Source organism: Geotrypetes seraphini, chromosome 5 (genome assembly GCF_902459505.1).
Source record: "Geotrypetes seraphini chromosome 5, aGeoSer1.1, whole genome shotgun sequence".
Taxonomy (NCBI): Eukaryota; Metazoa; Chordata; class Amphibia; order Gymnophiona; family Dermophiidae; genus Geotrypetes; species Geotrypetes seraphini.
The window spans coordinates 182645506-182667485 of record NC_047088.1 but is presented as its reverse complement, the minus strand read 5'-3'; the positions used below and the strand labels follow the sequence as shown (position 1 = coordinate 182667485).

At 44.3% G+C, this 21980-nt stretch overlaps 1 protein-coding gene across 1 annotated transcript in view; it reads left to right on the top strand.

Annotated features, from left to right (window-relative positions):
• WDR75 (WD repeat domain 75) overlaps positions 1 to 21980 on the top strand; it is a 92072-nt gene that overhangs the window by 59750 nt on the left and 10342 nt on the right. Inside the window, exons 15-17 of the mRNA XM_033947194.1 lie at positions 1425 to 1519; positions 4455 to 4550; positions 13740 to 13909. Of these exons, the coding sequence (XP_033803085.1) occupies positions 1425 to 1519; positions 4455 to 4550; positions 13740 to 13909 (361 nt within the window). The remainder of the gene's footprint in view (positions 1 to 1424; positions 1520 to 4454; positions 4551 to 13739; positions 13910 to 21980) is intronic.

The window sequence follows — 21980 nt, the reverse complement described above, 5'->3', positions numbered from 1 at the left end:
AAGGAGAAATTAGTTCTTACCTGCTAATTTTCTTTCTTTTAGACTCTCCAGACCGGTACAGTCCCTACCCTGTTTGTCTGTTGTTCTTTCAGGATTCACGTGAAGAATGTGACTTCTTTTTTTCTGCGGGTTCTAGTATTTTTCTAGGGTTGGAGAGGTTGAAAAGAACAGCAGCTTTGGCTTAGCTGGTGAGCTGTGGGAACCTTTACTGAAGGGGTTTTTCTATGCACTTTCCAACAGTATTGATCTATGTTAGTTGTTACTCCTGTTCAGAATGTTGTTACTGTTATAATTAGTACTTTTTAGTTCTGCTTAGCTATTCGGCAGACTGGTTATTTAGAGGGAAGCATAGCTATTAGTATTACAACCAAAAGTTTTGTCTGTCTCCACATGGTGAGCTATTACCCATCAGTGAACTGTACCAATCTAGAGAGTCTAAAAGAGAGAAAATTAGCAGGTAAGAACCTAATTTCTCCTTATGACAAAAAAAGCAATAAGTCACTACAAAAAAAATCAAAATGATATAAAACCTTCAGTGCCAGAAATATTTCACATAAAAAATGGTAATGGTATTAAAATAAAATTGTTTCATGGGAGGCGTCTGGTAGCACTCTAGAAATAATTAATAGTAGTAGGGGTACTATTGATTGCAGCAGCCATTTTGTAGCTGGAGCCACCATGGGTAAGAGCGAGTGGGGATTGTTCCTGCACTTCAAACATAGAAAATCACTGGTGCCTGGTTAAATGCCAGCTCTGCCCAGACTGCCCTGGCACAAAGTCGGATAATGTTGGGCAGTCAGTGCTTATTTGTCCCCATTCCTATGGGATCTAGGTAGTCCCATAAATTCTGTCCCTGTCCCATTCCTGCAAGCTGTGCCTTAGCTGCACAAGCCGCAAGCATTTATGATTTTAAAGTGTTCAAAGCTTGTGGGTCTAGGACAGGGATGGTGAGATCCCATAAGGACGGGGAAAATTTGTCCCAGTGTCATTCTCTAGGGACTATTCAGCTAAATGCCACTAAATATCAGCAGATAGCTGGCCAAAAAATGTATTTAAGAGAAGAGCAAACAGAAGAACAAATCTCCCGCAGATCAAACCTAAAGGAAAATAACAGCAGAGTAGACTGAGAGCCACTAAACTATCAGTTGTTGAAGTAATAAAATTATCTTATCTATGACCAGCATTGGTAGCTTTTGTGGTTCTCTGTTTTCCTCAAAAATGTATTTATCTAGGTAGGTGCATCTTCTGCTCTTTCAAATCACTTTGAATATCCACCCCTGTATATATAATGAAATATATGTAGAGTATTTTATATAGTAGCAATGAAAAAAAATCAGTTAGATATGCAGAGCAGCAGACATACAATGCTTTGTGAAGACTGGTCTCAACATTTTTCTTTGGGTGTGCTCATCTGTTTTTTTTAGGGATCTTTGCTTCGGAAAGCAGAGTTGTTCGAAATATCTCCTTGGTACAACTGATAATGGATTTTTATGCTGTTGGAACCTGCTCACATGTGAATGTAAGTTTAGTTTATTATTGAAGTAAGGAGTGTTGCTTTCTAGGCAAGATCAATGTATTCACCATCAGTTATTTATTACAAATGGCTCTTTTGATGATTTATTGCAGCGTATTAAGGTATACTCATTGCAAAAAAATTCAAAAGTGAATAGGTAAAACATATTACTGTGATCTCTTACTAAATGGTAGAAAAACATAATTCCTTTTTTCGGCAGTTTGGGATTCTTAACCTGTATATTCAGTGATTTTTGACCACAAGTAAAATGCAGAGGACGTACACTTGGCTGAAACTTCCTCAAGAAGGTTATACAATTTTGTTTAAGTTTTTGCAGAAACTGAGTCTTATAAACAATAGCTGTTTTTATTTCTTCAAAGGTTACCATTATAAGAACATAAAGAGTTGCCATACTGGTAGAGACTGAAAGTCCATCAAGCCTAGTATCTGGCCAACCCAGATCACAAGTACTTGGCAGGATCCCAAGGAGAAAACTACATTTTATGCTGCTTAGCCTAGGAATAAACAGTGGATTTCCCAATCCATTTTAATAATGGTTTATAGGCTTCTCTTTTAGGAAATTATCCAAACCTTTTTTTAAATCCTGCTAAGCTAATTGCTTTCACTACATTCTCTGGCAACAAATTCCAGAGTTTAATTACCCACTGAGTGAAGAAATATTTTCTCCAGTTTACTTTAAATCTACTACTTAGTTTCATTGCATGCCTCTAGTCCTAGTATTTTTGGAAAGAGTAAACAAGTGATTCCACTTCACTCAGTATTTTATAGACCTTTATCATATCTCCTCTGAGCCATCTCTTCTCCAGGTTAAATAACCATAGCCACTTTAGACTTTCCTCATAGGGAAGTCGTCACATCCCTTCATCTTTGTTTTCCATTTCTTTTCTGATAACTCCTAACATTTTATTTGCTTGCATAGCCACCATCGCTCATTGAGCTGAAGGCTTAAATGTAATCTCAACGATAACACCTAGATCCTTTTCCTGGGTGGTGACTCCTAACATGGAACCCTGCATCATTTTATTATAGTTTGGGTTCTTCTTTCCCACATGCATTACTTTGCACTTGTTCACTTTAAACATCATCTGCCATGATACCGGAAGATTAGAGGGTGGCCAACATAACGCTCATTTTTAAAAAGGGTTCCTGAGGTGATCTGGGAAATTATAGACGGTGCTGGGCAAAATGGTAGAGACTGTTATAAAGAACAAAATGACAGAGCATATACATAAGCATGGATAAATGAGACAGAGCCAATATGGATTTAATCAAAGGAAATCTTGCCTCACCATTACCTCACTACTACATTTCTTTGAAGGTGTGAATGAACATGTGGATAGAAGTGAGTCGGTCAGTATTGTGTATCTGGGTTTTCAAAAGGTATCTTACAGAGTACCTCAAGAAAGACTTCTGAGGAAATTAGAAAGTTATGGGATAGGAGATTATGTCCTATTATGGATTAAGAACTGGTTGAAAGATAGAAAACAGAAAGTAGGGTTAAATGGTCAATAGTCTCAGTGGGTGGAAATAAGGGTGCGTTTTATGGAGCAAATATGCAACCCTCCCCCCTCCCGTTACCTTATTTTAGTTCCTACGGCGGTCCTTCCCTTCCCTCTAGCTGACTCCCAAACTAGCTGCAGCATCTTTCCCCTTAACAGAAAAAGCAGAATTGACCTTCCCCATCCTCTTCCAACAAATCGTAAGCTAAAAATAAAAAGTAGCAAAAAAGCAGGCAGAGGACCAGCTGGGTGCACACAGATAAAAGAGGCAGAAATCATTTGAAAACTTTGTTTTAGAGCTTAGGTGGTGTGCTGTTCAATGATTAATGCAGTAAACAAAAAATTGGAAGATAAGGTGACTTTGTTTTATTGGATTACCATATTTCTGGAGCAGCCGTTCACGGAGCGGCATGGAACAAGGAAGGCGTATGAAAAGCTTGTACCTGCCTTTTGCGCCGCTCTGAAGCTGCAGCTAGTTCAGTAGTCAGTCAGAGGGAAGGGCAGGACCACTGGAGGAACTAAAATAAGGTTCGGGTAGGGGGGCTAGGCGGGTATGGGAGGGCCCTGCCTGCCACTAGGCCTGCCCTGTTCCTATCTGCCTGCCAGCCACTAGGCCTGCAGGTCCAGCTTAACAGACTACCAGAGGGGGGACAGGGTACAAAGCCTGGCAGGAAAGGGGACAGGATGCAGAGCCTGGCAGGGAGAATTTGGTTCAGAATGATTTTTTTCTTGTTTTCCTCCTCTAAATCTAGGGTGCGTCTTATGGAGCAAAAAATACAGTATATGCTATTTTTGTGTATGTTTTCTTGTAATCCACTGAGGATTGTGAATTGAGCGAATTATAAATCTTTTGAATAAAGTGAAATATAAAATTTTCAAAGTCTTGATGTCTGTGTTATGTTTACTTTGGAAATATAATCTCCTATTTATGTGCAAGTTAGATTAGTAGAGTATGTAAGGCCTGCTTCACTTTATCGCCTGGAAGGAAGTAAAATCATGTTCTTGTTCCTTGGCTGTTTACTTGACTCTACATTTGATGCTGTACTGTTTTAGTATGTATGCTATTTTATAACTTTCATTTTGGTTTCTTCAGAACGGATTTGGCATCTGACTGTTAGTTAGTCTCATTGATCTAAAAGTAAACACTTCTGTTTTCTCAGCTGTTTGACACATGATCAAAACTTCTGTTTAAATATGTGTGTGTGAATGTTCTAATTTTATGCCAATTGTTGAGTCCAACTTTTGTGTAAATCTCTTGTATCAATATTTGTAGTCCTGTTGACTCATGTTTCTTTTTTGACCCTGCTGAGAAAGTGAAACAGTTTGTGTTTTTCTTTTAGAATACGATTGGTTTCCAAATTTTGGTGCAGTGGCTTTCCTTTCAGAATTATCAATTTTATTTGCTCTCTTATTTTTGGCAGTGGAATGGAGTGCTAGTCTCAATGTCATTATTCTGCAACCTGACCCCCTTTCAGAATACATCGCTGCCATCTCATGGCTGACTGAAGGCTCAGATTGTAAGTACAAAGGTCTCCTCTAGGTCATGAAATGCTACTGCTTGGAAACTATACCAAAATAGTGTTTTCCCTTAAAGCAAGGGAGATTTTAAATGCAAATTCACTCAGTTCAGTTATTTAAAGCATTACACTATAAGAATACAAGCAAGAAAAGCATGCAGAGCATAGCTTATGAAATTATTTCCAGCCAGCTTGCATGTGTGCACATTTGTATAATGTCTGTGTGTATGTGTGTAAATGAAGTTCAAGTTCAATTTTATTTGATAAATCGCCTATAAAAATTTTCTAAGCGATGTACAGTTTAAAACAATGTTTTAAACTGAATGTTTGCATGCATGTATCTGTGTATGAGTGGACACATTTATATACCCTTCTCCCTCCATATTCGCTGTGATAGGGGATTAACAGACCTGCGAATACAGAAAAACCGTGAATAACTTTTTCATATGTTATTTGCTGTTTTCTATTAAAAACCATCGTGAATATGGTGAAACTGTGAATAACATGGTGGGAGACCTTGCCTGTTCCTGAAGGAGAGGCCTATTCTCCTTCGAACAAAGGAGATTGAGAGGTGACATGATCAAAACATTCAAGGTACTGAAGGGAATAGACTTAGTAGATAAGGACAGGTTGTTCACCCTCTCCAAGATAGGAAGAATGAGAGGGCACTCTCTAAAACTGAAAGGAGATAGATTCCGTATGAACATAAGAAATATAGAAACATAGAATATGACAGCAAAAAAGGGCCTTCGGCCCAACAAGTCTGCCTACTTAAATAACCCTCCCTTCTAAGTTCTTCTTTGAAGTGAGCTCACGTGTTGATCCCATTTGTTCTTAAAGTCAGTCACGTTACTGGCCTCAACTACCTGAAGTGGAAGATCATTCCAACGGTCAACCACCCTTTCGGTGAAGAAGTACTTCCTAGTGTCACTATGGAATTTCCCGCCCCTGATTTTTAGCGGATGCCCTCTTGTCGCCGTAGGGCTTGTAAGGAAGAAGATGTCTTCTTCCACCTCAATATGGCCAGTAATGTATTTGAACGTCTCTATCATGTCACCTCTCTCTCTGCGTTCCTCGAGAGAATAAAGATGCAACTTACCGAGACGTTCTTCATATGGGATATCCTTGAGCCCTGAGACCATCTGGTGGCCAATCATTGAACCGATTCCATTCTTAGCACATCCTCCAAAATTGTACACAGTATTCCAGATGTGGTCTCACCATGGACCTATACAGCGGCATTACCACCTCGGGCTTTCGGCTGACAAAGCTTCTCCGGATGTAATCCAGCATTTGTCTAGCCTTGGATGAAGCTTTCTCTACTTGATTGGCTGCCTTCATATCTTCACTAATGATTACTCCCAGGTCCGGTTCTGCCACAGTTCTGGTTAAGGTCTCACCATTCAGAGTGTAGTTTCTGCTACCAAGGTGCATAACTTTACACTTCTTGACATTAAAATTCAGCTGCCAAATAGTAGACCAGTGCTCCAGAAAAAGTATGTCCTGTGTCATAGCGTCGGGCATGGTACCTCCGCCCACTATGTTGCATAATTTAGCATCATCGGTAAATAATGCAATTTTACCCCGAAGTCCTGAGGCAGACCTTGTATGAAGATATTAAATAGGATTGGACCCAGGACTGAGCCCTGCGGTACTCCACTGTGCAAATCCGACTTTTCAGAGGGAGTACCATTTACCACCACCCTCTGATGTCTGTCACTGAGCCAGTCCCTAACCCATGCAGTTAGTATTTCTCCTAGCCCCAACGAACTCATCTTGTTCAAGAGTCTATGGTGTGAGACGCTATCAAAAGCCTTGCTGAAGTCCAGATACACTACATCTAGGGACTCTCCTTTATCTAGTTCTTTTGTTACCCAGTCAAAGAAACTGATCAGGTTGGATTGGCAGGATCTCCCCTTTGTAAATCCATGCTGGTGTGGATCCCTCAGTCTTTCGTCATCCAGAACCATGTCTAATTTGTGTTTAATCAATGTTTCCATAAGCTTACACACTATTGACTTGAGACTTACTGGTCTGTAATTAGCAGTCTCTAACCTGCATCCCTTTTTGTGGAGCAGAATGACGCTAGCTGTTTTCCAGTCTAATGGAACTCTTCCCGTGCTCAGAGAAAGATTGAAGAGCGAAGCTAATGGCTCTGCCAGGACATCTCTCAATTCCCTAAGCACTCTGGGGTGCAATTTATCCGGTCCCATGGCTTTATACACTTTGAGCCTTGACAATTCTCGGTAGATGCTGCTGGTGGAAAATTCAAAATTCCTGAACGGGTCTTCTGGGCTCTCTCTTGTTTGCAGCTGTGGACCGGATCCTGGTGCCTCACAGGTAAATACTGAGCAGAAGTATTTGTTCAGTAGTTCAGCTTTATCGGAGTCCAATTCTGCAAAGCTGCTGTTGAGTTTCCTTAGGCGCACTATCCCATCTCTATTCCTCTTTCTATTACTAACTTACCTGAAGAAGGATTTATCCCCTTTTTTAATATTCCTAGCTAAATCTTCTTTCATCCTGAGTTTGGCATATCTGACCGCTGTTTTGACAGTTCTAGATTTTACTAGATAAGCTTCTTTGTCTTCTGGTCGTTGTGATCATTTGTAGGATGCAAATGCTCTTTTCTTCTGTTTTATGAGTTCCGAGATCTCTGCAGAGAAGCATTGGGATTTGTTATTTCTCCACTGTTTACTTATAAAGAGGTTTGTTGCTTCCTGTAGGGTAGATTTCAGAGCTGACCACATTACTTCCACATCATCTGTTGTGTCTTGGTTTTGCAGCGCCTCATAGACAAAATTTCCCATGCTCTCGAAGTCAGTGCCCTTTAAGTTAAGAACCTTCGTTGACGTGTTCGACCTCGTGGATCCTTTCCTGAGGTGAAACCACACCATTTTGTGGTCACTGGAGGCCAACGTCTCATCTACCGAAACCTCTGTGACGCTGTCTCCATTGGTGAGTATCAGGTCCAGAATTGCTTGATCCCTGGTGTGCTCCAAAACCATTTGTTTGAGTCGTGCCCTATATATGGGGGGCACGACTCAAACAAATGGTTTTGGAGCACACCAGAGATCAGGCAATTCTGGACCTGATACTCACCTTCTACTGCTCTGGTTGTAGCTGAAACTTTGTTCCAGTTTATATCTGGCATGTTGAAGTCCCCTAACAGTACAGTGCCTCCACGCAGAGTGAAGGTCTCAATGTCTTCAATTAATTATTTGTCTATGTCGTCCTGTGGTTTAGGAGGTCTGTATATGATGCCCAGATACAGGCATTTGCCACTTCTGCTGGCAAGGTTCACCCAGAGGGACTCCCCTGTATACTTGACACCTGTGATTCTGGGAACTTTGATTTCTTCCTTGATATATAGCGCTACCCCTCCTCCGTTTTTGCCTTCTCTGTTTCGGCGGAGTAAGTTATAACCTGGTATAGCCATATCCCATCCATGGGAGTCCGTGAACCAAGTTTCAGATATGGCCACCACATCTAGGTCAGCACTCCTCATTTCCGTCTCTAATTCCAGTATTTTATTGCCTAAACTGCAGGTATTAATGTACATAGCCTTCCATACTTCATATATGCCCGGTCTGCGTGGAGTTTTTCCCGCTTGACTTAGTATGCCTTATATTTCCCTGTTTGAGTTAGTTTGTCCCTTTCGAGTTGGTCTGTCCCCTACGATACTGATTGCAGTGTAAGTACTTACCTCAGACTCAGTAATGGAGTGTTTACTTACCATTCAGAGAAGGTTACTTACCACACCAGGATGAGGATGGGTTCCCTCCCCCAACTCACCTAGTTTAAAGCCCTTTGGAGCAGGTGAGCCAGTCGTCTACCGAAAACATTCTTCCCTCTTCTGGTTAGGTGGAGCCCATCTGATCCCTGTAGTCCTGTAGTGCCTCTCCTGAAGCAGTTGGTCCAGGAAGCCAAAGTTCATCTCCCTGCACCAACTGTGTAGCCATTCGTTTGTCTTCTGGATCTTCCCTGGTTCTACCCTTGCCTCTCACTGGAAGGATGGAGGAGAAGACCACTTGTGCTCCCATTTGCTTCAGCTTCTCACCCAGGGCTCTAAAGTCTTCGGGTATCTTCTCCGGGGTGTTCCTGGTGGTGTTGTTCATCCCAACGTGGATGAGAAGCATAGGATAGTAGTCTTGGGGCTTGATCAGGCTCCCTAGACTTATGGTCACATCCCTGATTCTGGCTCCTGGCAGACAACAAACCTCTCTAGATTGTAGATCCGGTCTGCATATTGGTCTCTCTGTGCCTCGCAGCAGGGAGTCCCCAATGACTATCACTCTGCGCTTCTTCCGTTGCCCATGGAGCCTGATCCGTTGCCCATGGATCGCTGATCCGTTGCCCATGGAGCCTGAGTCATCTTTTGTAAATCCTCTTGAAAGTCATCCTGAAAGTCGCTGACTGGTTCTATCTGTAGAAGCTGGAACCTGTTCTTTAGGATGACCTGTGGGGTTGATGTGAAGCTTCTCTGTTTGCTTGAAGTGGGGGAAGGTCTTTTGTATTTGCTTGTAGAGCTGACCAGTTGCCAGGAGTCGATGTCTCCAGCCTCTTCTTGTACCCCAGCTGTTACTACCAATGCTGCGGATCTGGTCGGTCTGGGTGTCTCAAAAATAGTCATGTTTCCTTGCGCATGCTCAGAGACTTGGGACAGCTCCTGGATGACGCCATCGATGTAGGCCTCATCTTCCCTGATGCTTCTAAGATGCTTCACCTCCTCCCTCAGGCTCATCAATTCTTGCATGATGTCTCCGTCTGTACTAAGACTGAAGTCATCTGCTGTGGAATAACTTCGGTCTGCACAGAGACCTCTGTCATCCATCGTGGGTAATCTTCTGTCTGCATGGAAGCTGTGGTCGTCCTCTGGCTCTCTTCGGTGACTGGGACGCTGATCTTCAGTGCAGTCTTGTTGCTTCTAGTTCTTCCTGCCATTTTTCAGCTGCTCACTTGCTGGGTGTTGGCCCTGGTCCGCCTGCTAGTTGATTTGCTTTTGTACTCCTGGTCTGCTGTTTGGTGGGCCCGCCTACTTGCTAGGTGTTTGCTCCTATCCGCCTGTTAGTTGACTGTGTGAGTCTGTCTAATGTTTGCTAGGTGTTTGCTTCGTCACTTCTTCTTGCTTGTGTGTGCTTGTGTTTCCTTGTCTTGTGTGTCTTTTGCTGGTATCTTCTATATCTGTTGCTCCTTTGTTTGTGTGTGCTTGTGATCCCTCTTGGGCCTGCCTCTTCTTTATCCTCCGGGTCTGCTGTTTCTTTGTCTTTCTCTAGCTTGGGTGTGGGTGTGCTCTCCCCATTCACACAAAATTCCTTACTTTGCTGCCTTTCCCTGGTGTCTATGGAGGTATCGGCTTGGCTCTTCTCAAAGGCTCTTCGCAAAGATTCTTTGCAAAGGCGCTCTCGCTAAGGCGAACGGCTGCGCGCCATTGGCTCTCCTCCTTTTAAGGGGGAGTTCGGGCTGAGCTGGAAGTTCTTCTTTACCCAGAGAGTGGTAGAAAACTGGAATGCTCTTCCATAGTCTGTCATAGGAAAGAACACCCTCCAGGGATTCAAGACAAAGTCGGAAAAGTTCCTGCTGAACCAGAACATACGCAGGTAGGGCTAGTCTAAGTTAGGACGTGGTCTTTGACCAGAAGGCCACTGCATGAGCGGACTGCTGGGCACGATGGACCACTGGTCTGACCCAGCAGCGGCAAGTCTTATGTTCTTATGTATTTCTCAGGATTTCTCAACTTCTCAGGGTTTAAAATATATAAAAATAAAATTTGCAAAACCATTTTCATATTTAAATACTCGTACATTTCACATCCATCCAATCACACACATATGGGATCCCATAAAGTCACTCACAGCCACATGTGGTATTTCAGTCATATTTAATACTGCTTTAGAGCATATTTAAGAAAGGTATTCTTTTCTACCCAGCAATGGAATGTCAGGAACATGTTATCACTCAACTCCTGAGGTTTCTTCCTGAGTATGGTAGTCCACACAAAGAACACTAGAAACCCAGGCCTTTTATAAGCGGGAAACCAGTATTTTAGACAAAGAAAAAGACACAAAGAATTAATACCTCTACAATATATATATCGCCTTATGATCTTGCTTAATCCAGCAAAGTACATAAAGAGAATCTTATTATACTTATCCTTAATATTAATCTCTAGTGTTTTTTTCTGGCCTTTGCTGCAATCCATATTCACATTTTTATATCTCTGTGTACCAAAACTTTTCATAGGCTTCTAATTGGGCATGGCCTTAACTATTACATATGCATCACTAACTAGATTTACCCAGAATCATATGAAAAGCAAGTATCTTATATGTAGAAAAAAATCTACAATGTATTCAAATTGTTTCATGCATACTATCCATTCCATTACAGCATGCCACAGCGCCCCCTGGCTGCTAGTGCCACTCAACAGTAGTCAGTAAAGCAAAGATACAAATGGAAGAAAAAAATAGCTGACTCGGTAAAACGGGGAGACAAGACATTTTTTTTAGATATATTAGTGATAGGAAGAAGTGCAAAAGTGGCATTGTGAGACTCAACAGTGAAGGGAAGGAATATATAGAAGCTGATAAAGAAAAGGCTGAATTGCTTAATAAATATTTCTATTCTGTGTTCATGGCTGAAGCGCCAGGAGCGGGACTGCAGAAGACAAACGTGAATAGAAAAGGAGGAATAATAGACCCTGATTGATTTTCAGAGGGTTGTGTTCGCGATGGGGCCGGATGGTGTACATCTGAGGGTGCTGAAGGAACTTAGGGAAGTTCTGGTAGTTCTGCTAACTGACCTTTTCAGTGAGTCTGTAGAGTCTGAAGTGGTACCAGAGGACTGGAGAAGGGCAGATGTGGTCCCTCTCCACAAAAGTGGAAGTAAGGAAGAAGGAGAAATTAGGTTCTTACCTGCTAATTTACTTTCTTTTAGCTTCTCCAGACCAGTAGAGGTTAATCTTTACGAATGGGTATATATCCAATCATGACCAGCAGGTGGAGACTGAAAACAAAACTGTGAGATAGTACATAAGATATCCCCGTCTCTATTCTCATCAGTCTGCCGAATAGCCAAGCAGAACCAATAACTGAAAACAGAAATAATACTCCGAACAGGAGTAACAACTAACGTACCCAAAATGCTGTTGGAAAATGCAGAGGAGAAATACCAGAAGGAAAAATGTCCCCACAGCTCGCCAACTAAGCCAGCCAAGCCACAGCCGCTGTTCTTTAATACTCCCCAGCCCTAGAAAAATACTAGAACCCACAGCAAAAAACAAAACTGCCCGCACAACAGCCCCAACAACACAACAACAGACAGGGTGGAGACCTCTACTGGTCTGGAGAAGCTAAAAGAAAGTAAATTAGCAGGTAAGAACCTAATTTCTCCTTTAGCACTCTCCAGACCAGTAGAGGTTAATCTTTACGAATGGGACGTACCAAAGCAGGCAGGACCCCCAAAGGGCCGACAGCAGAACACGCTCACCGAACACCACGTCCCGATGCGCTTGAACATCTATCCGGTAGTGTCTGACAAAGGAATGCAAGGAAGAGCAAAACACAGCCTTACAAATGTCCACTGGAGGCACGAGCGAAGACTCAGCCCAAGAAGCCGCCTGACCCCGAGTGGAATGAGCCTTGAGAAACTCCGGATCAGGCTCCTGTCTCAGAAGATAAGCGGAAGCAGGACAAAGAGATCTGATCTCCTGGGGCCGCTGCACATAAGAGCGAAGGACCCGACCAACATCTAACTTGCGCAGCTGTCTTTGCTCAGACTACCCAACACCGGGAGGACTACAGATTGATTGACATGAAAAGGAGAAACTACTTTTGGCAGAAAGGAAGGAACAGGCCGCAAGATAACCCACTCCCTAGAAAAACTCCAAGAAGGGAGCCCTACAAGAGAAACCCTGTAACTCAGAAACACGCCTTGTGGAAGTAATGGCCGCCAAAAAGACCGCCTTCAGAGTAAGATCTTTCAAAGAGCAGCCGCCCAACGGTTCAAAGGGCGGGCACACTAGAACAGAAAGAGCCAGATTAAGATCCCAAGATGGAACAGAGGGCCGCACGGGAGGCCTGAGCAACTTGGCCACCTGTAAAAAAAGAACCACATCGGGAAGGGCTGTCAAACGCTGACCTGTCACTAAGCCACGAAAGGCTGACAAGGCCACAAGCTGAACCCTGAGAAAAGACTATGTGTGCTAGATGTGGTGTATTTAGATTTTAGCAAAGCCTTTGACAGTGTTCCACACAAACGTCTTATAAATAAACTGAGTGCCCTTGGGATGGGTCCCAAAGTGGCAGGCTGGGTCAGGAACTGGTTGAGTGGAAGGCGACAGAGGGTAGTGATCAGTGGAGATTGCTTGGAGGAACGGGATGTTGCCAGTGATGTGCCTCAAAATTCTGTTCTTGGGCCTGTTCTTTTTAACATTTTTATAAATGATATTGCTGAAGGGTTGTCGGGTAAGATTTGCCTCTTTGCAGATGATACCAAAATCTGCAATAGAGTAGACACGCCGGATGGTGTGAATAACATGAAGAAAGATCTGGTGAAGCTTGAAAAATGGTCTGAAATTTGGCAGCTAAAATTTAATGCTAAGAAATACAAGGTCATACACTGTACCCAATGGAACGGTACAGTTTATTTTGGATTGTTAATAGTAGCAAATTCTATAAATGAGACACCTGAGTTAACATACATGAGAGATTGTTTAACGTTACTATATCAAATGGGCAAGACTGAAATGCATTTACAGGATTTGAAGAGCATTTCATCCAATTGTTTGGGGGCCGCAGTGGAGGATTTGGGGGGGGGGGCACATACGGCCCTGGAGCCATGCGTGGAGACCTCTGCTCTAGAGCATAAATCCTCCCTGCCATATGGAAAGTGTATTAGTCATTACAGATGCTTGTACTGGATAAAAAGTAAGAATATATGAAGATAAAGAGATAGCCTGACGTGCTGGGTAGGTAAAAGCTTTAGTATTCTTATGCTAATATAAAGTGCCTTACTGGGATGAGGGTTCACTCTCTATCCTGCACATCTCACAAATACATGCCATACTGCCTCCATAGCATACATTAGTGAAGTCAATGAGTTAATGTAAAAAAAAAAAAAACTAAGATAGCTGTCTTCTACAAAAATTAACCACATTTTAATTTTACCAGACAACTTTTTATTTTATGGCAGTGTTTGTATTTAAACCCGAAGAGCAAAGACCATCCTATATTCAGAAGAAAATTTGCAGAGGAAAAGTTAAGTGGGCTGTGTTTGTCCCAAGGGATGTCCCAGAGTCACTCAGCTCTGATAAACAACAATGGCTTAGTAGATCTCAGCTGTACATCCTCACTGAAACACAGGTGAGCCAAGGAGTAAAAGATCTGTTTTAGAAATGACACACAATTAATCTTAATGTAATTCAACATTTTACTGATAACTGTTTCTGCTCTTATATACACTACTAGTCTTTAAGCCCGTTACATTAACGGGTGCTAGAATAGATGTGTCTGTCTGTCTGTCTGTGTTTCTTTATCTCTCTCTCCTTGGCCGCTGTCTGTATCCTTCTGTCTCCCCCCCAAGCAAAGCTGTCTGCCCCCAGCACACACCTCCCCCCCAAAGCAGCCCCCTTTCCCTCTCCCTAACTGTCTCTCCATGGCCGTCTTCTGTCTTCCCCCCCAGAGCAAAGCTGTCTGTCCCCAGCACACCTCCCCCCAAAGCAGCCCCCTTTCCCTATCGCTCCCTTTCCCTCTCCCTCTCCCTGTCTCTCCATGGCCCCTTCTGTCTTCCCCCCCAGAGCAAAGCTGTCTGTCCCCAGCACACCTCCCACCCAAAGCAGCCCCCTTTCCCTCTCCCTATCCATGGCCCCTTCTGCCTCCCCCAGCACACCCCTCCCCCCAAAGCAGCCCCCTTTCCCTCTCCCCTTGACTCCCGGTATTGATCCCCTTCTTACCATCCCTCCATCCCAGCGTCTTCTGGCCTGCTCCTCTTCAAAGCAGCCTGCGTTCGTGGTAGCCGGCTTTAGCAAACCTAGCAGGCCGCTCTCCAACTGGTAGCACGTTCCCTCTGACGCGATCCCGTGCTACTGAGGTTGGGAGCGGCCTGCGAGGTTCTTTAAAGCCAGCCTCAAATGCAGGCTGTTCTGAAGAGGAGGATCAGCGGCGGCAGTGGCGAGTGAGGGCGTGAGGTGTGTTCCTTGCCAAGGACGCGGGCAGGGAGAGAGCACAGTCGCGTGCCTTCAGCCACCGCACGCGCCTCTGCGAGGTCCTCAGTTACCGCGCTGCCGGAGACCTACTGTTCACCATGGCGGGAGAGAGAGATTCGCGCGCATGCGCATTCCTACCTGAGGTGCCCTACATCTCACGGAAAACGGACGCACGCAGGTGGGAGTGCGCATGCGCGGCTTAGTCTTTTATTATATTAGATTCCCTGGATTCTGATGTTACCTTTAGCTCTTGGGATCCATGATGGCCTCCTTGGAGCTGGTACCCATGGGCCAGTGCACAGGTTGTACTGGTCTCCACATACCTAGAATCAAGTTTAGAATCACAGTTCACACCTCTTCTTTACATTGCAAGCTTAGGTGAGCCTATTGTGGTAGCTGGTCAACTACAGACTCAGGTCAAAAGACCTGGATTCTGTATAGGTCACCTCAAGTTGGGCATCCAAATTTGGGTGCACATGACAGATGTGAGCACAAATTAAGTTAACAAGGTATTGGCAATTAATTATTGATTATAATTGTCCCTAATTTGGATTTGTGTGTGCCTCTGACTGCACACCTAAATTGTTGCCTACATCCTAAAAGGGGGTAGTCAGGTGCATTCCCAAAATTTAGGCGCTGTTATAGAATGCTGGAGTTACGCACCCAACCTATGCACTGGGACTTGCACCAGATTTCATCAGATGTAAATCCTTGTGCCAAAACTTAGGAATGGAAATCAGAGCTATGCACTGTTCTATAAAGGACACTCAGTCTAGATTGGATTAGATTTATTTATGTTGTTAAACTGCTATTACAGTACTTAGAAAATTACATTTATATAAAATTTATCATTTACACCAGTGGTTCCCAAACCTGTCCTGGGGGACCCCCAGCCGGTCAGGTTTTCAAGATATCCCTAATGAATATGCATGAGAGAGATTTGCATATAATGGAAGTGACAGGTATGCAAATCTCTCTCATGCATATTCATTAGGGATATCCTGAAAACCTGACCGGCTGGGGGGTCCCCCAAGACAGGTTTGGGAACCACTGATTTACACCCTTTATGGAATACCACTTAGTGCGATATTTTTTTTCCCCCCCCCCCCAGCACCTAAATTTGAGCGCCATTTACTGAATCTGGCCCTATATGTTCACACTATACTGTATCATCTGTGTTGCAGCCTACTCCATTTTGAAACACTGAAGCTTGTTTGTAGTGTAATTTACTGACCTTAAACCCATCCTTAGGTGTTCTTGGCCAGTCTGGTTTTCAGGATATCCATGATAGGATCTGGTGCTTAGTTTTAGGCTTCAAATAACTGTCCTAAATTATCATCAGATTTATAGCCATAACATAAGTATAATTTGACTTTGCATCATTTAAGCATTTCATGGACCCTTCCAAGCATTAGATTTAGTTTAGGTTCAACTGATACCCTACCTTCTAGTCCATCAAAGAGCAATTCAAGGAGGCCTACAGTAAGCTTAAAATTACAATATACAATAAAAGTATGTATAAATATGAGATCACATAATACAAAAATAGTATACCCCACTCTCCCTCCAAAAAACTGTCCCCCTGATTCAATCAGCGGTGATCAGCGTTTTGTTTTTTTTAAATGCTGATTGCAGCTGGCTAAATTATCTGCTGATATTCAGTGTCAGGCCATATAGTGAGGGATAATTCTGAGTGGTTGGGCTGACTGGCGCTTATGTGGGCTTGGCTGATATTCAGCTAGGGCTACATAAGAGGTGATCTCTCTCCTTAGATGGGAAGGGATGGTTAGTCTTCCACTTATTCCAAAAAGAGAACCTCTCCTTACTGACTTGTCGAGTTTTAGAATCCCTGAGAATTTCAGAAGCAGTGAGTTCAGACCTCCTTGAGTAGGAATCCTATTATAGAGCATGTATCAGCCTTCCAAAGCCTTTCAATTGCACATAGCCCTTGGTAAGGTCTGTGTGGGAGCCTCGGGAAGTGGACTTAGGAAGACTTAGGAAGACCAAGAGCCTCAATGAGGCTCTGCTCTCTTCCTCAGGCTGATAGGTGGATGCTGCAGTAGTAGCCATGACCCTTATGACTACCATGCATATGGAGGATGGCACAGGTCTCAGCACCTCAAGATAATAGGATTGAGGTCCTATTGAAGCAGACATTTCTGTCTTCCTTTTTGGCAGTGCAAACTGGTCTGTGAAGTTTATATGGTTCGTGGGCTGGGTCAGCACTCATTGGAAACAGCAGAAGAGGTGAAGTTGAGTCAAGGACAGCCCTTTTGACAAGCATTCTTTATGATTGGACTATTTTTTGTCACATTGGTAAATTACAGCTGGTCAGCTCTTGAAGTTTTACCATTCAGATTCAGTGGCCTATCTCAGAAAGCTCCCTTTTGTTTTAGGTTGACTTCTGTTTTGTGGAAGATTTGGAAAAGCTTGGAGGCTGCCTGAGAATTGGTTGCATTCATCCACAGGAGCAGCAGAAGCTAGAGTTGTCTTTAGGAACCTAGGTAGTACCAGCAAGGGCAGCAGTTGCTGTCGGCATTCAGTTGATTTTCCAGTTCAGCTCAGCCTTTTCAAGCCATACAAAGGGCTAAGTACAAGGTCTCTGCTTCAGTGAGGCTCAGCAGGTCCACTGTGACATGTAACTGGATGGGGAGTGTGACTACCTCCAGTGGTTCTATCTGGAGTGGACCCACATCACTTCAGATGCATACATCCTATGGGTCATTCATGCGTACTACATGTTGGACCTGTCTTCTCCTATTCCTGATATTTTTATTGTTTCCTCTTTCAGGGTAAAAAGGATAGCAGTAGAATCCACTCTCCAAGATGGTGGCTGCTATAGCCACAGGCTGAGCATGGGTACTGGTATTATTCCATATACAGTATTTCATGGTTCCCAAAAAGAATGGCTCTTCCAGGCTCCCTCAGAGGTTTCAGATGTCGTATTCTGGTTTTTTATTTTTGCATGGAGATGATCAAATCAGTGATGTTGGCTGTCCGAAAGGAAGCATTTTTGACATCCTGACCATGCCAGAAACCTCTTTTCATCCCTCTAGAGCAGTGGTTCCCAAACCTGTCCTGGGAGACCCCCAGCCAGTCAGGTTTTCAAGATATCCCTAATGAATATGCATGAGAGAGATTTGCATACCTGTCACTTCCATTATATGCAAATCTCTCTCATGCATATTCATTAGGGATATCTTGAAAACCTGACTGGCAGGGGGTCCCCCAGGACAGGTTTGGGAACCACTGCTCTAGAGGATCAGATATTTCTATGTTTTTGTGATCTATGCCAGCATTTTTAGTTCAAAGCCCTTCCATTCAGGCTGGCCACAGCTCTTGCACCTTCTTCAAGGTGTAGGTAATGGTGGCAGACTGCCTGTGTAAAATAGATTCTAGTCGAAAAAGAGACTCAACCTAGCCACTCTGATTTTGCCCTAACCAGCCAATCAAATCTGAATGATTGTTTGGTCAGGACAAAGTCCGAGTGGTGAATTACAAAATAAACGTTTTTTTTTGACCCAGTCCTTGAAGTATCTGGGTCCCCTTTTCGACAGTTGCACAGGTCTGGGTGCTCATAACTAGAGAAAGGGTGACCAAACTGCAGACTCAGGTCAAAAGATTTCATTGGGTGCTGGTTCCCAAAAGTCTGATTTTTACCTTCTGCTCTTGGGATCCATGATGACCTCCTTGGAGCTGGTGCCCATGGGCTAGTGCACAGCTAGTTCACAGGTTCCACATACCTAGAATCACAGTGTACACCTCTCCTTAACATTGCAGGCTTAGGTGAGCCTATTGTGGCTGGTCACTAAGAATCTCTTCAAGGAAGTCGATTTCAAATCTTTAGATTGGCTCAGATATGAGGAACAATCAGTGTAAAGGCCCAATGGGACTTACTGCCAAAGCAGAGGACCCATGAGAAACCTGCCTCTGTCTTTCCAAATTAGGGGGAAGGTCACCTGAGGCTGCAAACAAAATGGAGGTGCTTCCCACTGAAAACGACCCCTCCACATCCTGTAGTGGCTAGGAAGCCTGAAGCAAGCTGGTAGCAGCGGTAAGGGAGTCCCCAGCAACTTTGGCAGTAAGAGAATCCTTTTTACCCTGGCCATTAGCTGCTGGGGTAATTCCTCCATGGGCGGCAAGGGAAGCCTGGGCTTCCCTGCTGTTAGCTGCCGACTCGCAAGGGACTTGCAGCGGGATTCCCTGGCCACCGGCCTCTGATGCTGATGAGGATCCCCAACCGCTTCAGCCTGCACAGCACTTGCACAGGCCAGCCACGAGTGCCTCGCGTCTGGAGCACAGTGAGCATTTTTTCAGTTGCAAAGTGCTCATTGCTCCACACTCTACTAGCTGAAAGAAAAGTGCCGTTTAGTTGAAAAATACAGTAAAATACAGCAAATTTAAGAACATAAGAATAGACGCTGCTAGGTCAGACCAGTGGTCCATCGTGCTCAGCAGTCCACTCACGCGGCGGCCCTTAAGTCAAAGACCAGTGCTCTAAATGAGTCTGGTTCTGCAGGAACTTGTCTAACTTTGTCTTGAATCCCTGGAGGGTGTTTTCCCCTACAACAGACTCCGGAAAAGCTTGCTAGTTTTCCACCACTCTCTGGGTGAAGAAGAACTTCCTTATATTTGTATGGAATCTATCCCCTTTTAACTTTAGAGAGTGCCCTCTCGTTCTCCCTACCTTGGAGAGGGTGAACAACCTGTCTTTATCTACTAAGTCTATTCCCTTCAGTATCTTGAATGTTTCGATCATGTCCCCTCTCAATCTCTTTTCAAGAGAGAAGAGGCCAAGTTTCTCTAATCTCTCACTGTACAGCAACTCCTCCAGCCCCTTAACCATTTTAGTCGCTCTTCTCTAGACCCTTTCAAGTAGTACCGTGTCCTCCTTCATGTACGGCGGCCAGTGCTGGACGCAGTACTCCAGGTGAGGGAGCACCATGGCCCGGTACAGCGGCATGATAACCTTCTCTGATCTGTTCGTGATCCCCCTTCTTAATCATTCCTAACATTTTGTTCACCCTTTTTGTCGCTGCCGCACATTGCGTGGACGGCTTCATCAACTTGTCGACCGGTACTCCCAAGTCTCTTTCCTGGGGGGGTCTCTCTAAGTACTGCCCCGGACATCCTGTATTCGTGTATGAGATTTTTGTTACCGACATGCATCACTTTACACTTATCCACGTTGAACCTCATTTGTCATGTCGCTGCCCATTTCTCGAGCGTAGTTATGTCACGTTGCAGATCTTCGCAATCCCCCTGTGTCTTCACTACTCTGAATAACTTCGTATCATCTGCAAATTTAATCAAGTTTCAAGTTTTATTAAGGTTTGTTGTATACGCAATATCATATACTTCAATGTGTATAACATTTTTAAAAATAGGGGACAAAACAAAACATTTTTTATACAATTGAATACACTCGTCATACTAATTTCCATATCGTTTATAAATATGTTGAAGAGCAGGATCCAAACACCGAGCCCTGCAGTACCCCATTGATGACGCTCTTCCAGTCCGAGTAATGTCTATTTACCCCACTCTCTGTTTCCTATCCTTCAGCCAGTTTTTAATCCACGTGAGTATTTCACCCTCGATTCCATGGCTCGCAATTTTCCGAAGTAGTCGTTCATGTTGGAACCTTGTAGAATGCCTTCTGAAAATCCAGATATACAATGTTGACTGGGTCACCCTTGTCTATCCGCCTGTTTACTCTCTCGAAGTGCAGCAAGTTCGTCAAGCAAGATCTTCCTTTGCTGAAGCCTTGCTGGCTGGTCCTCATCAGATCGTGTCCGTTAAGGTGATCAGTGATGCGGTCCTTTATCAGCGCCTCTACCATCTTTCCCGGTACCAAGGTCAGACTCACCAGTCTGTAGTTTCCTGGATCTCCCCTCGAACCTTTTTTGAATATCGGCGTAACAGTCGCCACCTTCCAGTCTTCCGGAATCTTTCCTGATTTGATCGACAGATTGGCTATTAGTTGAAGCAGTTCAGTTATAGTCCCTTTCAGTTCCTTGATGACCCTCGGATGGATGCCATCCGGTCCCAGGGATTTATCACTCTTAAACCTATCAAACTGCCTGCATACCTCTTCTAGACTGACCGTCAACCCTGTTAGTTTCCTGTCTTTGTTTCCAGCATATAGCCTGTTGGGTTCCGATATGTTGTATACTGTATTTTTCGCTCCATAAGACGCACCCACCTCTAGAGGAGGAAAAACCAAAAAAAAAAAATTCTGAACCAAATGGTGTGCCCTGTACCCTGTCCCTCCTCTGGTGGTAGGCCAGGAAAAGGTACAGGGCACATCTAGTGGTGGGTATGTCTAATGGTAGGCAGCCTCAAGCCTGCCCGCCAGCCCCATGCCAACCAGCCTGCCCCAGGCCGGCCAGCCAGCAAGCTCCAGGCCAACCAGCTAGCCCCAGGCAAGACAGCCAGCCCCCAAGACAGCCAGCTCCAGGCAAGCCCCCCGTACCTTTTTAAATTTTTCAAAAAGCTCAAGCCGGCCTTGCTCCCTCCCTGCCTGCAGCGGCAGCCTTCGCTCTTCTGGGCTCCTCATTTCCCAGCCAGTAGCGAAACAAATCAGCAGCACGGCCGTCAGGAGCAAGCTTTACGCTCTTCTGCTTTAAGCTGCTTTCCGAATGGCTGCCGTAGGTTCTCGCGAGAACTTACAGCAGCCATTCGGAAAGCAGCGTGGGGCCGAGCAGAAGACCGTAAAGCTTACTCCTGACGGTCGTGCTGTTGATTTGTTTCGCCGCTGGGGAAGTGAGGAGCTGTCTGGACACTGGACCACCAGGTAAAACAGGAGCGACGATGGGCGGACGGACCGGGGGGGGTGTTAAAAAAAAGGTGGTACCGCGGCAGCGGGCGGGCAGGTTTAAAAAGGAAGTGCGGTGGCAATGGGTGGGATTAAAAAGGAGGCGCAGCGGTAGCGGGCGGGTTTTACAATGGTACGGGGGGAGGGTAACAAAATTGGTACCTTCGCTTCATAAGACGCACCGAGATTTCCACCCACTTTTGGGTGGAAAAAATGTGTTCAGTTTGTCGGCAATGGCTTTGTCCTCTTTTAGCACTCCCTTTATTCCATGGTCATCTAACGCTCCCAGCGCTTCCTTCGCAGTTCGTTTCCACTTAATATATCAAATATATCGAAAGAATGGCTTGAAGTTTTTCGCCTCCTTGGCTATTTTTTCCTCGTAGTCTCTTTTGGCCCCTTTTATCACCTTATG